This window comes from Tarenaya hassleriana, unplaced genomic scaffold (assembly GCF_000463585.1).
Source record: "Tarenaya hassleriana unplaced genomic scaffold, ASM46358v1 Cleome9, whole genome shotgun sequence".
Classification (NCBI taxonomy): Eukaryota; Viridiplantae; Streptophyta; class Magnoliopsida; order Brassicales; family Cleomaceae; genus Tarenaya; species Tarenaya hassleriana.
The window spans coordinates 1,879,300-1,891,151 of NW_010971389.1; the positions used below are offsets into that span (position 1 = coordinate 1,879,300).

Here is an 11,852-nt window from a genome sequence, read left to right on the forward strand (position 1 = left end):
ATGTACATATAGTGATTATCTCTGGTTTTTTGGTAGGGTACCAATCCGACCGCCCCAATCCGCATTCGATCTGAAAGTCGAGTTTGGACTCGACTCGATTTTTTTCAGACCCATTTGACTAAGTCCGAAGTCCACCTCTATATATTTCAGGCTCGGATCGAATTAGGTTGACCCACATATATTTTTCTATGTAAATGTTACTTTTTTTTAAATATCGGGTTTTCATAGTGTTCCGAATCGAGTCCGAAACCTGATTTGAGTTCGGTTTTAAAACCTAATTTTTTTCAAAACGGAAAAGTAGACCCGAAGCCTTCTAATTTTCAGATTGAGACAAGCCGGACTCCGGGTCTCTGAACCTAAAGTGACACCTAGTTTTTGGTTTCAAACATTTTCGTATATGTTTAATAACAAATCCGGCTTTGAGTCTTTATTTGGGGAAAACATTAATCTAGATTTTTCTTGTGTTATGAAAGACATAATTGGATCAAAAATATATTTGGATCGAAAATCCAATTATATTTCTAATTATAAAAAAAACATATTTATTGGCACGAATGTTCTCTTAGAAGCTTGTCTGATTAAAGACAACATGAATTTATGGTAGTAGTTTTCTTAGGTTAGAAATTTTGATAAATACATAGACAGTATCAATATTGTATGATGAACTCTTAATATTTTTGGTTTACTACATTAATGATATACGATTATTTTTATGTCTTTTATTATAAAATTTTCAAATTGTAGCTCTACGGTACGGGAGGTAGCTTCGATTCAATTCAATATAAAAGTAAATGGGTATTTTTTAAATAAAAAAAATGAGAAATTCAAACCCTAACCGAATATGATAATTCCGAAAAAACCATTTTAATTTTTTTTAAGATATTTATCTATAACAATGGAATTAAAACAGAATCTAAAACACATCGACTCGGACGGCACCTAATTTAAAATCTTAAAATATGGTTTTAAAAATTCGAAAATAACTCTAGGAGGTTAATCTTCATCCAGAACAGTCAAACTTTTATAGAGCATGTTCATTTATAAATTTAATTAATAAAATTATAATTTATATAATAAAATTTATTTAATAATAGAAAAATTTATAACTTTATATAATAACAATATTGATTTTGAAATTATTTAGTGTTTTTTTAAAATTATTAATTTATACAATATCGCACGCAAAAACTCCCGAACTCCATATTATACGAGACGTGAAGATCATTAGATCATAGTCCCTTTTCAATTAGAAAAAAAAAATCACAAGAGAAGGATCGGAATGCATTTCTTGATTTCTCCAATCGGTTAATCATATACAAAAAAAAAATCCTGCTAATACGCATTTTTAATATTTTGATCATAATTAATGATAATTGAATCAAATCGAATAATGCATGACATATATGAAATAAAAAAAATCGATTCGGTATAAGCTTACCTTAAACTAAATTAACAAAACCGACATGAATAAAAAAATAACAATTTTATTTCGTATATGATCGATTTTTGTAATCAAACTAAAAAATATGAAATTGGCAATAGTTGTAAAAAAAAAAAAAAACTTACGTAATATTCTCAAGCACCCATCATATCTCAAACCTAACGTCAAAGTGGGCATACTATGTCATAATACATTTATCTTATAATTTTATTTTCATGAAATTTATACGTACGAAACTTTTACATATATATATTTTTTTATATTTTTAACTTAGTTTGATAAACTCAAATATAAGTGAGATGGTATAAGATGTACAACTTAAAAATAAATCATATATATATATATATATTTTTGGAGGTAGAAAAATAATTACTGTCATTGTTTTACTAAGAATTCCCTCATAAATAATATTGCAATCCGACAAAATCTTTTTTTCCCTAATAACCAATTTGATCTGGAAAATAAAATGAAACCACGACCGGAAAGAAAGAGAGAAACCTATAAGGCGCACGTTAACTCGAGAGGCGCACGTTAAATGTAATCTCGATTCTTGCCCTTTCTCTCTCTAGAAAAAAATTGATCAACCTAAGATAAAACACCAGAGAAGCTCTGAGAGACAGAGACAGAGAGAGAGAGGAGAAAACATCTAGAGGCGAGGAAGAAGAAGAACACCACCATAAGCGATGAAGCAGAGCTTGTCGGAGGCAGTGTCTTCGTCGTCTTCGTCGGCGGCGGACCAATCACAGCCTGCGGTTTCTCCGTCTTCGTCGTCGGCGGAGAAACCGCTCTCATCGTCTTCGATATCTCCGGCGGAGGACCTGCAGGTGGGATCCTCGAGGGACGGAAGCGGAGGTGCGCAGGAGATCGTGGCCGTCGATCGGCGAGGGGAGTACGCCGCCTTGTGCCGATGGACCGTCCAGAACTTCCCACGTGTTAAGGCCAAGGCATTGTGGAGCAAGTATTTCGATGTCGGAGGCTACGATTGCCGCCTCCTGGTTTACCCTAGGGGCGATTCTCAGGCCCTTCCGGGTTATATCAGCATCTATCTCCAGATCATGGACCCTCGTGGAACGACGTCGTCTCGCTGGGACTGCTTCGCTAGTTACCGTCTCTCCATCGTGAACCATGTCGACGATTCCTTGACCATCCACAAGGATTCGTGGCACAGATTCTCCAGCAAGAAGAAATCTCACGGCTGGGGGGGTTTTCCCCTCAACTCTAATGTATTGGATCCCAAGTTGGGCTTTCTGTTTAATAACGAATCCCTGCTGATTACGGCTGATATCTTGATCTTAAACGAGTCCGTAAGCTTTAGTCGTGATCATAACAATGATGGGCAGTCGTTGTATAAGGAGAATTCGATAGCTGGGCCCGTGCCAGATGTTTTGAGTGGCAAGTTCACTTGGAAGGTGCATAATTTTAGCTTGTGATTTCACCCTCAACTCTAATGTATTGGATCCCAAGTTGGGCTTTCTGTTTAATAACGAATCCCTGCTGATTACGGCTGATATCTTGATCTTAAACGAGTCCGTAAGCTTTAGTCGTGATCATAACAATGATGGGCAGTCGTTGTATAAGGAGAATTCGATAGCTGGGCCCGTGCCAGATGTTTTGAGTGGCAAGTTCACTTGGAAGGTGCATAATTTTAGCTTGTTCAAGGAAATGATTAAGACCCAGAAGATAATGAGCCCTGTTTTTCCTGCTGGTGAGTGTAATTTGAGGATTAGTGTGTACCAGAGCGTGGTTAATGGGCAAGAGTATTTGTCCATGTGTCTGGAGAGCAAAGACACCGAGAAGACGGTGGTCTCTGACAGGAGTTGCTGGTGTTTGTTTAGAATGTCAGTGTTGAACCAGAAACCTGGGTGCACTCATGTGCATAGAGATTCATATGGGAGGTTTGCTGCTGATAACAAGAGTGGGGACAATACAAGCTTGGGCTGGAATGATTATATGAAGATGTCTGATTTTGTGAACTCAGAAGCTGGGTATTTAGTGGATGATACGGCTGTGTTTACCACCTCGTTTCATGTTATCAAAGAACTCAGCTGCTTCACTAAGAATGCAGGTTTGATTGGGGGAAGGAATGGGAATGGAGCCAGGAAGTCAGATGGGCACATGGGAAAATTCAGCTGGAGAATTGAAAATTTCACTAGGTTGAAGGATCTTCTGAAAAAAAGGAAGATAACGGGTCTTTGCATCAAAAGTAAAAGGTTTCAAATTGGGAACCGGGATTGTCGACTCATTGTTTATCCCCGAGGTATGTGAGTACTTGCATAATGTATACAAACAATGTTTAAATTCCTGAATTGCATCTATAGGGGAGCCGTAGCATATCTTGGATGAACTTTATTCAACATACTAACAGAGACCACTTTTATTCTTATGGTGTTTTATACAAGAGATAAAACCGACAGATCCTGTTTCAAATTCTTTTTAGTTAGATGGTCTTTCTTTCCGCTTGAGCTGTCTGATTGCTGCTTTTGTAGAGTTTAGCGACTGAACTGATGGTTTGTTCTCTTCTTTTGATGGCCTCAGGTCAGTCCCAGCCACCATGTCATCTTTCAGTGTTTCTCGAAGTAACAGATTCACGAAATACTAGTGATTGGAGCTGTTTTGTTAGCCACCGGCTGTCAGTTGTGAATCAGAGGATGGAGGAAAAATCTGTGACTAAGGAGTCTCAGAATCGCTACTCAAAAGCTGCAAAGGATTGGGGTTGGCGTGAATTTGTGACGCTTACAAGTCTGTTTGATCAAGACTCTGGATTTCTAGTTCAAGATACTGTGCTATTCTCAGCTGAGGTTCTTATTCTGAAAGAGACATCTATAATAAAGGACTTCATAGATACTGAATCTGCTAATTCAGCTTCCCAGATCGATAATGGCGGGAAAAAATGTTCATTTACATGGAAAGTGGAGAATTTCTTGGCCTTTAAAGAAATAATGGAAACTCGAAAGATCTTTAGCAAATTTTTTCAGGCTGGCGGATGTGAACTTCGGATTGGTGGGTATTTTCTCCCATTCTCTATCTGCATACTGGACTTGTCGGTAGCTATATGAATTGCTCTAATTGCTTTGTGTATGGCTTATAACGATGCAGGTGTGTATGAGTCCTTTGATACCATTTGCATTTATCTAGAGAGTGACCAGTCTGCGGGTATCGATGCGGATAAGAATTTCTGGGTTAGATACAAGATGGGTATTCTAAATCAAAAGAATCCAGCTAAAAGCGTGTGGAAGGAGTCATCGATTTGTACCAAGACATGGAACAATTCTGTCTTGCAATTTATGAAAGTGTCAGATATGTTGGAGGCTGATGCAGGGTTTCTGTTGCGTGACACTGTTGTTTTTGTGTGTGAAATATTGGATTGTTGCCCTTGGTTTGAGTTTTCAGACTTAGAGGTTAGTTTCTCCTGCATTAGTTTATGAGATAGAAATACTAGGTGCTATTCCTTACCTTATATACTTATCTTCTACTTTGCTGAAATATTTGTTTCATGCTTACATAATAAAATTCAATGTCTTATCTTTTCTTGCACTAGGTCTTGGCTTCAGATGATGATCAGGATGCCTTAACTACTGATCCCGATGAGCCAATTGATTCGGAGGACAGTGAAGGAATAAGTGGAGACGAGGAAGATACATTCCGCGATTTTCTTTCCAGAGCTGGATTCCATCTATCATATGGGGAGAACCCTTCACAGCCACAAGTAACTCTTCGAGAGAAGCTTCTAATGGATGCAGGTGCAATTGCTGGTTTTCTGACTGGATTGCGTGTATATCTTGATGATCCTACTAAAGTAAAGCGCTTACTTCTTCCGACTAAAGTATCCAATAATGATAGAAGCAAGCTAACAAACAGTGATGAATCTTCACCTAGCCTGATGAATTTGTTGATGGGTGTCAAAGTTCTGCAGCAAGCGATTATCGATTTACTGCTAGATATAATGGTTGAGTGTTGCCAACCATCAGAGGAAGGTTCTCATTGTGAACCTTCTGCAATGTACCCGAAAAGTGATGGTTGTGAAGCTGCAGCTCCATTGGAATCAACGAGGGAAAATGGAGCAACAGCGGCTCCATCCCAACATCCTATTGAGGAGAGATTTGGTTCTGGTATAGATGATAGTCTCAGTACCTCAGCTGTACAAAGCTCTGAGATGAGCGGCATTGATATGCTAGAGAAAGCCCTGGCCATAGAGCCCCTTTACCCCCGAGAGACATATGGGCAGTCTTCTGAAAATGCTTCACTCCAATCAAAGGTGGGACTTTTGTATTTTGCTAAAAGCTATCAACTTTTTCGTTTTTGTTTGTTTTTCTGACCGTCTGGCAAAATTTTGGTGTTCAGACAAAATGGCCAGAGCAATCTGAAGAGCTCTTGGGACTGATCGTGAACTCGTTAAGAGCACTTGACGGGGCTGTTCCTCAAGGTTGTCCTGAGCCAAGGAGGCGACCACACTCTGCTCAAAAGATCACTCTTGTATTAGACAAAGCCCCCAAACATCTTCAACCAGATCTTGTGAGTTTGGTTCCCAAATTGGTTGAGCATTCGGAGCATCCGCAGGCCGCTTGTTCGCTTATTGAACGGCTTCAGAAGCCTGAAGCTGAATCAGCATTGCGTGTGCCAGTAAGAAAGGCCCTTTCTTTGTTTACGTGTTTGCTCTTTTCCATGTTTTAGCCATGGAATGACTTTAACTATTTCTTTCTTTTTTTCTTTTTTGGAAAAGGTATTCAATGCTCTGAGCCAGTTGGAGTGTGACAGTGAAGTGTGGGAGCGCATTCTATTCCAGTCATTTGAGCTTTTGAGAGACTCAAATGAGGAGTATCTTGTGGCCACCATTGATTTTATATTTAAAACGGCCTCTCAGTGTGAACACCTCCCTGAAGCTGTATGCATTTCTTGAATCATTTTTCCTCAGTGCGGGTTTTCGGGTGAAATTTTCTCTACCTTTTAATCTAACATTTCTTTTTCTTCTCTCTTTCTGAAGGTGAGATCCGTCCGTGAACGGCTGAAAAGCCTGGGTGCAGATGTATCTCCTTGTGTCCTTGAATACTTAAGTAAAACTGTGCATAGCTGGGGAGATATTGCTGAAATGATATTGAAAGATATTGATCGTGATGACAGTTTTGGTGGAGATTCTATGCCATTGCCCTGCGGGGGGCTCTTTCTGTTTGGTGAAAATGGGTCTAATAGCTCGGAAATGTCTCATTTGATGGATGAGCAATCCCTTCATTCTAACCGTCCCTTCTTCGATGTGTTCATCCTGTTGGATATGTTGTCCATATCCTGCCTAGCCGTGGATGCATCTCAAACTTTCGAGAGAGCTGTGGCTCGGGGGTTGAGGGGATTGATTGTTCCTCAGTCTGTCGCCATGGTCCTGGATAAACGTCGTGTTCAGAGGTCAAATCTGAATTCTACAACTGGGGAATCGTCTTTTCCCCATCAAGATCCTGTATTAGAGGGAGAAGCTTTCGAGCAATCCACGGCCGGGGCAATGGAGTTCATGACGATTCTTGGTCTTGCCGAGACATTGGCTCACTCTTCCGAGGTTTGTCAAAACGCTCTACACGATATTGTTGAAATGGTTTCCTGATGAGTCTTGTAGGGGGCGGATGCTGAAGAGACTTGTAGATCGGTTCACCAGCTCTACGGGTAGTACCAGCCATCATGACTTAGACATCGAGTTGGAGATTCTGGTGATTCTGATTTGTCAGCAGCAAGAGGTAGTCAGACCCGTCTTAACGATGTTGAAAGAAGTCGTGGAACTTGCGAATGTTGATCGAGCAGCTCTGTGGCACCAGTTATGTGTGAACGAGGAAGAACTCATTCGCACGAGGGAAGAAAGGAAGATCGAGATTCAGAATATGGCAAAGGAGAAAGCCGCTTTCACGCAAAAAATAAGTGATTCCGAGGCTGCAAATACCCGCCTCAAGGTATGTGATTGCGTTCGATTATGCTTGTGATGGTGGATGAAGTTTCGATACTGACATTTGTGTATGGAATTACAGTCTGATATGAAGGCGGAGATGGATCGTTTTGCCCGGGAAAAGAAGGAGCTGTCTGAACAGGTCCGTGTTATAGAGAGCCAGCTGGAGTGGATTCGCTCAGAACGCGAAGACGAGATAGCCAAGCTCTCAGCTGAGAAGAAGGCTCTTTCCGATCGCCTTCACGAGGCAGAGACACAACTTGGTCTGCTTAAAACCCGGAAACGAGATGAACTGAAGGTACTGCTGCATTTGGAGATTCGATTATGCTTACTGAAAATGGATACGGAAGAGAACCTTATATAGCTCTGTACTCACCGAAATTTGAATTCTGCAGAGGGTGATGAAGGAGAAAAACGCTCTGGCCGAGAGGTTAAAGAGTGCAGAGGCAGCTCGGAAAAGATTCGATGAAGAACTGAAACGATATGCCACGGAGAACGTGACCCGGGAAGAAGTCCGAAAATCGCTCGAGGACGAGATTAGGAGACTGACGCAGACGGTAGGGCAGACGGAAGGAGAGAAACGGGAGAAGGAAGATCAGATTGCTCGGTGTGAAGCATACATCGATGGCATGGAATCCAAACTGCAAGCTTGCCAGGTTCCATATATCGATCATCTCTCGAGTTTTTTCGAGCAACGACAAACTTCTTATTCATTCTCATCTTTAATCGTTGTTTTTTCCGCAGCAATACATCCACTCGTTAGAATCATCGCTTCGGGAGGAAATCTCGAGACACGCACCCTTATACGGGGCAAACTTGGAGAGCCTATCGATGAAGGAGTTGGAGACGATAGCTCGGATTCACGAAGAAGGGCTAAGGCAAATCCACGCGCTTCAGCAACGGAAGGGAAACCCGTTACCGCACGGGCTTCCCCACAGCCACGGGCTCTACCCGAGCTCCATGACGGCCCCCCCTCAACTACCCTCGGTGGCAATCGGTTTGCCGCCTCAGCTGATCCAGAACGGTTCGGTGGTTCATTCGAATGGGCACGTGAATGGTTCGATAGGGCCACCATGGTTTAGCCACCAGACCTGAAAAGGTAGTTAGGAGAGATTTTAACCTTGAAAGAAATGGCCTCCGAGCTTGTAAGAGGTAATCATAATATCCCTGTTTCCCTTCACATTGTTTTTTCTTTTTGGTTTATGAGAAGTCGCAGGGCTTTGTTGGCCGCTAGTACCATTGGGGGTTGGAATAAACATATGAGTTTCTTAGTGGAAGAAGAAAAGGGTGTTGTAAAAGCTGAAAGATTATCCATTAATCCAATGGAACTAACTGTTGCTTCTCTCTCAGGTTTTTTTAATTTCGGTTTTAGAAATTTATATTAATTTTTATCTGGGTAAATCCATAAAATTTTTTGAATTTGTAAAATTGTGAAAAAAATAAAATTTTAAACTTTTTTATCCGACAAATTTATTTTTGAATTTAATAATTTTAAATTTATAAAATATATCATTATAATTTTTAAAATCAACATTATCTAGATTTTTTTAATATCAATTAATAAATTTGAAAATTATGATTATAAATATTTTAAATTTGTCAAAGCAAAAAAGTTTAGCAATTTGTTTTTTTTTACCATTTTACAAATTTAAATTTACGAATTTTTATGGTTTTATACGGTTCAGTCTGATTTATAAAAATATTTTATATTTTGAATTTTTGTCTATTTTGATATTATTTAATTTTTCGGTTTTAGAACTAATTTGTTTGGATACAATTATTTATTGTTCCATTTGGTTCCGACACGATTAAAAAAAAAATCTACAAAAACATATTGGCAAGTGGGTCGATTTCATCTTTGACTCACAAGACTCGTTTTTGCATAATATTGGCTTTTGTAATGCACAATTAAAAGCGTAAAATATATATAAAAAAAACGATTTATGTTTAAATTTTTTCAGAAAATGTTCTTAGAAAAAAAAAGGTGTTTATATAAAGGACCATACCATCCCTTCTTTTTTTTCCAAAACTAATTAATTTTATCATTCGAACGAGCGATTCTATCGTCAGTTTAGATTTCGTCTCTGTGCGCTCGACGACCATGGAGCCGACGACGATCAGATCTCCTCTTGTCGCTTTGTTCGTCTCCCAGATTTGCTTCTTCTTCCTTGCTTCCTCTCTTCCAATCACGTCGGGGTAATTTTTTGATCTGCGAAACCCTCTCAATTTCTCTGCGCCTCTTTGTTTTTAGCCCTACAATCCAAATTTAAGCGAATCTCATGTTGTCTTTTATCAGATCCCTGTTGGATAAACGATTTTTCCTGTTTCTCGATAGTTTTTGCATTAGCCCTAGGTTGCTTTTCGTGTTTCAGTGGTTCATTATCGCCGAACTAAGGCTCTTCTGCTAATTCGGGCGGCGTGTGATGTCAGTTTGATTTTACTTGCTTGACGGACTTCATCGTTACTTTGCTTTTTGATAACCGAGATGTTTTGGGTAAATTCAGTCGCATGTTGATACCTCTTCTTATTTCTAATAAATCCATCCGCTTTATGCATTCATCATATACGTTTATTTTGTAATGTGATTTGATTTTGCAGGTCCGAGGATAGTTACACAATCACTGGTAGAGTGAGGATCCCACAAAGTAGGTTTCCAGTTTTTTCCCTTCTTTCCTTGGCATATCTTGCTCTGCCCTTCAGTGTATAACTGAAGTATATCCTGAAACTTGAACTTTGTCAAAGAGTGAGGATTTAGATTAGATTCCAGTACTTCTGTTTGCGTAGCAATGCTTGTTCAAAGGACTTTAGGCGATACGTTTTGATGCTTGGAATATCGGCCATATGACTTCGGTTCGTGTCCTCGCTCGGTGCATTTTCATAGTCTGATCGAGAAGTTGATTTGGCAGGCATTGGGATTGGTCACACAGCTAAATTCTCGGATGTCAAAGTTATACTCAACGGTGGACAGAATGTTACTTTTCTCAGGCCTGATGGATACTTTTCATTGTATCCTACGTTCCTTTCTCGAATCTAACACTTTTTATTAAGTCTAAATTGATACGTCCCACATTGGTTCCAGAGAGGGGTCTTGGGCTAGTATATAAGCTTCGTTCAACCCTGCACTCGAATTAGTTTTTGTGGAGTTAGGGTTCAGATTATATCATAAATGATGAAATTTTATCTGCATTATATGATTAGCTTTTTGTAATTTGTACATGTCTTTTATGTACATCAGAATCGAACTGAAGTTTTAACTCACTCATGTTCTTTTGGTATAAAATGTGGCTGGATATGACATGTATTCTAAATGTCATATCCTGCTATGAAAACAAGATAAGAGCTTCATTTTTTTCCTTGACTCTATGTTACTGAAAGTCACAATGTACCAGCTGGGACTCATTTGATCGAAGTGTCAGCACTGGGCTACTTCTTTTCTCCGGTCAGATGAATCTTTGTGTTCTCAGATACTGTGTTCCAGAACCACAATCTTTAAGAATTTCAGTTCTCATCCTTTTGATTCATAATGCAAAAATCAGGTACGGGTTGATGTTAGTGCTCGGCATCGAGGTAAGGTTCAAGCAACACTGACTGAAACCCGAAGGAGTCTCACTGAGTTGGTTTTAGAACCGTTGAAGGAAGAGCAATATTACGAGGCAATGCTTTCCTCCCGCCTTTTCATCATTTTATTTGTAGCTGTGTCTCTTTGTATCTCCAATTTGACTCGATGGTGTAGCATTGCAGATAAGAGAGCCTTTCTCCATAATATCGATCGTGAAAAGTCCAATGGGTCTCATGGTCGGATTTATGGTCGTGGTTGTGTTCCTAATGCCCAAACTGATGGAAAACATAGGTACTTTTCTCGGAACCCTCGACTTATATAATCCAATTGCGTTGCGAGTGAAGAATTTCTTTCTATGACCAACCTACTTGGGAAAACCAACCGAACAGTACATTGTGATCTTGAGTTCTCCTCAGCATTGTCCTTTGGCGTTGGACTTGTGTACTTCTGCCCCTTTACGATTTCATGGCCCAAAACTTATGCAAATCTCATAGTAAACATTGCTAAAACCGAAACTTGGTAAATTCAGATTTATGGACCGTTTTTTTTGTTGAATGCGTGTGTGTGGTGAACACAGATCCAGAGGAAATGAAGAGGGCACAAGAGGAAATGAGGAGCCAAGGAGTGCCCACTCTCTCCAGCTTGCTGCCGGGCGCCGCTGCGGCTGCCCGCTAAGACTCTCTCGACTTGCCGTGTAAGGGTACTATTGTAAATACGTTTGAGATGTTTTATCTGGCCAGCGTTAATAGAGCTCTGTAATCCTATGAAACATATCTACACCCTTACACGCAGGAGGTTTTGCTCCCCCCATTTGTCGGGAAATTTCGAAAAAGAAATCCGGTTATGGAGCTGTTGCCATGGTTAGAGATTCATCTCGGTGATGTGTTTTTTTTTTTTTTTTTTTTTTTTTTTTTTTGTTGGGGGGGGGGGGG

At 39.8% G+C, this 11,852-nt stretch overlaps 2 protein-coding genes across 4 annotated transcripts; both read left to right on the top strand.

Annotated features, from left to right (window-relative positions):
- Positions 1–1,980: 1,980 nt before the first annotated feature.
- On the top strand, positions 1,981–8,706 carry LOC104803845. The gene is given in 12 exon segments (XM_010527920.2): positions 1,981–2,640; positions 2,867–3,698; positions 3,977–4,441; positions 4,538–4,839; positions 4,980–5,696; positions 5,783–6,061; positions 6,162–6,323; positions 6,423–6,982; positions 6,984–7,368; positions 7,444–7,659; positions 7,757–8,017; positions 8,106–8,706. Coding segments are annotated over 12 exon segments (5,046 nt in total). The 5' UTR covers positions 1,981–2,124; the 3' UTR covers positions 8,457–8,706.
- Positions 8,707–9,385: 679 nt separating this feature from the next.
- Positions 9,386–11,846, top strand: LOC104803846 (ER membrane protein complex subunit 7 homolog). 3 transcript variants are annotated; one of them, XM_010527924.2, is made up of 8 exons: positions 9,386–9,557; positions 9,960–10,006; positions 10,268–10,367; positions 10,737–10,800; positions 10,898–11,014; positions 11,103–11,211; positions 11,498–11,620; positions 11,713–11,846. In XM_010527924.2, the coding sequence occupies exons 1-7, from the start codon at positions 9,463–9,465 to the stop codon at positions 11,593–11,595; spliced, it is 630 nt and encodes a 209-aa protein (XP_010526226.1). In that variant the 5' UTR covers positions 9,386–9,462; the 3' UTR covers positions 11,596–11,620; positions 11,713–11,846. The 3 variants fall into 3 exon arrangements, with proteins under 3 accessions (XP_010526226.1, XP_010526224.1, XP_010526225.1); XM_010527922.1 differs by having other exon boundaries at positions 11,498–11,614; XM_010527923.2 differs by having other exon boundaries at positions 11,498–11,784.
- Positions 11,847–11,852: the final 6 nt, after the last annotated feature.

Coding starts and splice junctions, on each gene's coding strand:
- LOC104803846 (XM_010527924.2), top strand. CDS start 9,463: ATGGAGCCGACGACGATCAGATCTCCTCTTGTCGCTTTGTTCGTCTCC. Junction 10,801..10,897: donor TGGGCTACTTCTTTTCTCCG/GTCAGATGAATC, acceptor TGCAAAAATCAG/GTACGGGTTGATGTTAGTGC. Junction 11,015..11,102: donor AGGAAGAGCAATATTACGAG/GCAATGCTTTCC, acceptor GTAGCATTGCAG/ATAAGAGAGCCTTTCTCCAT.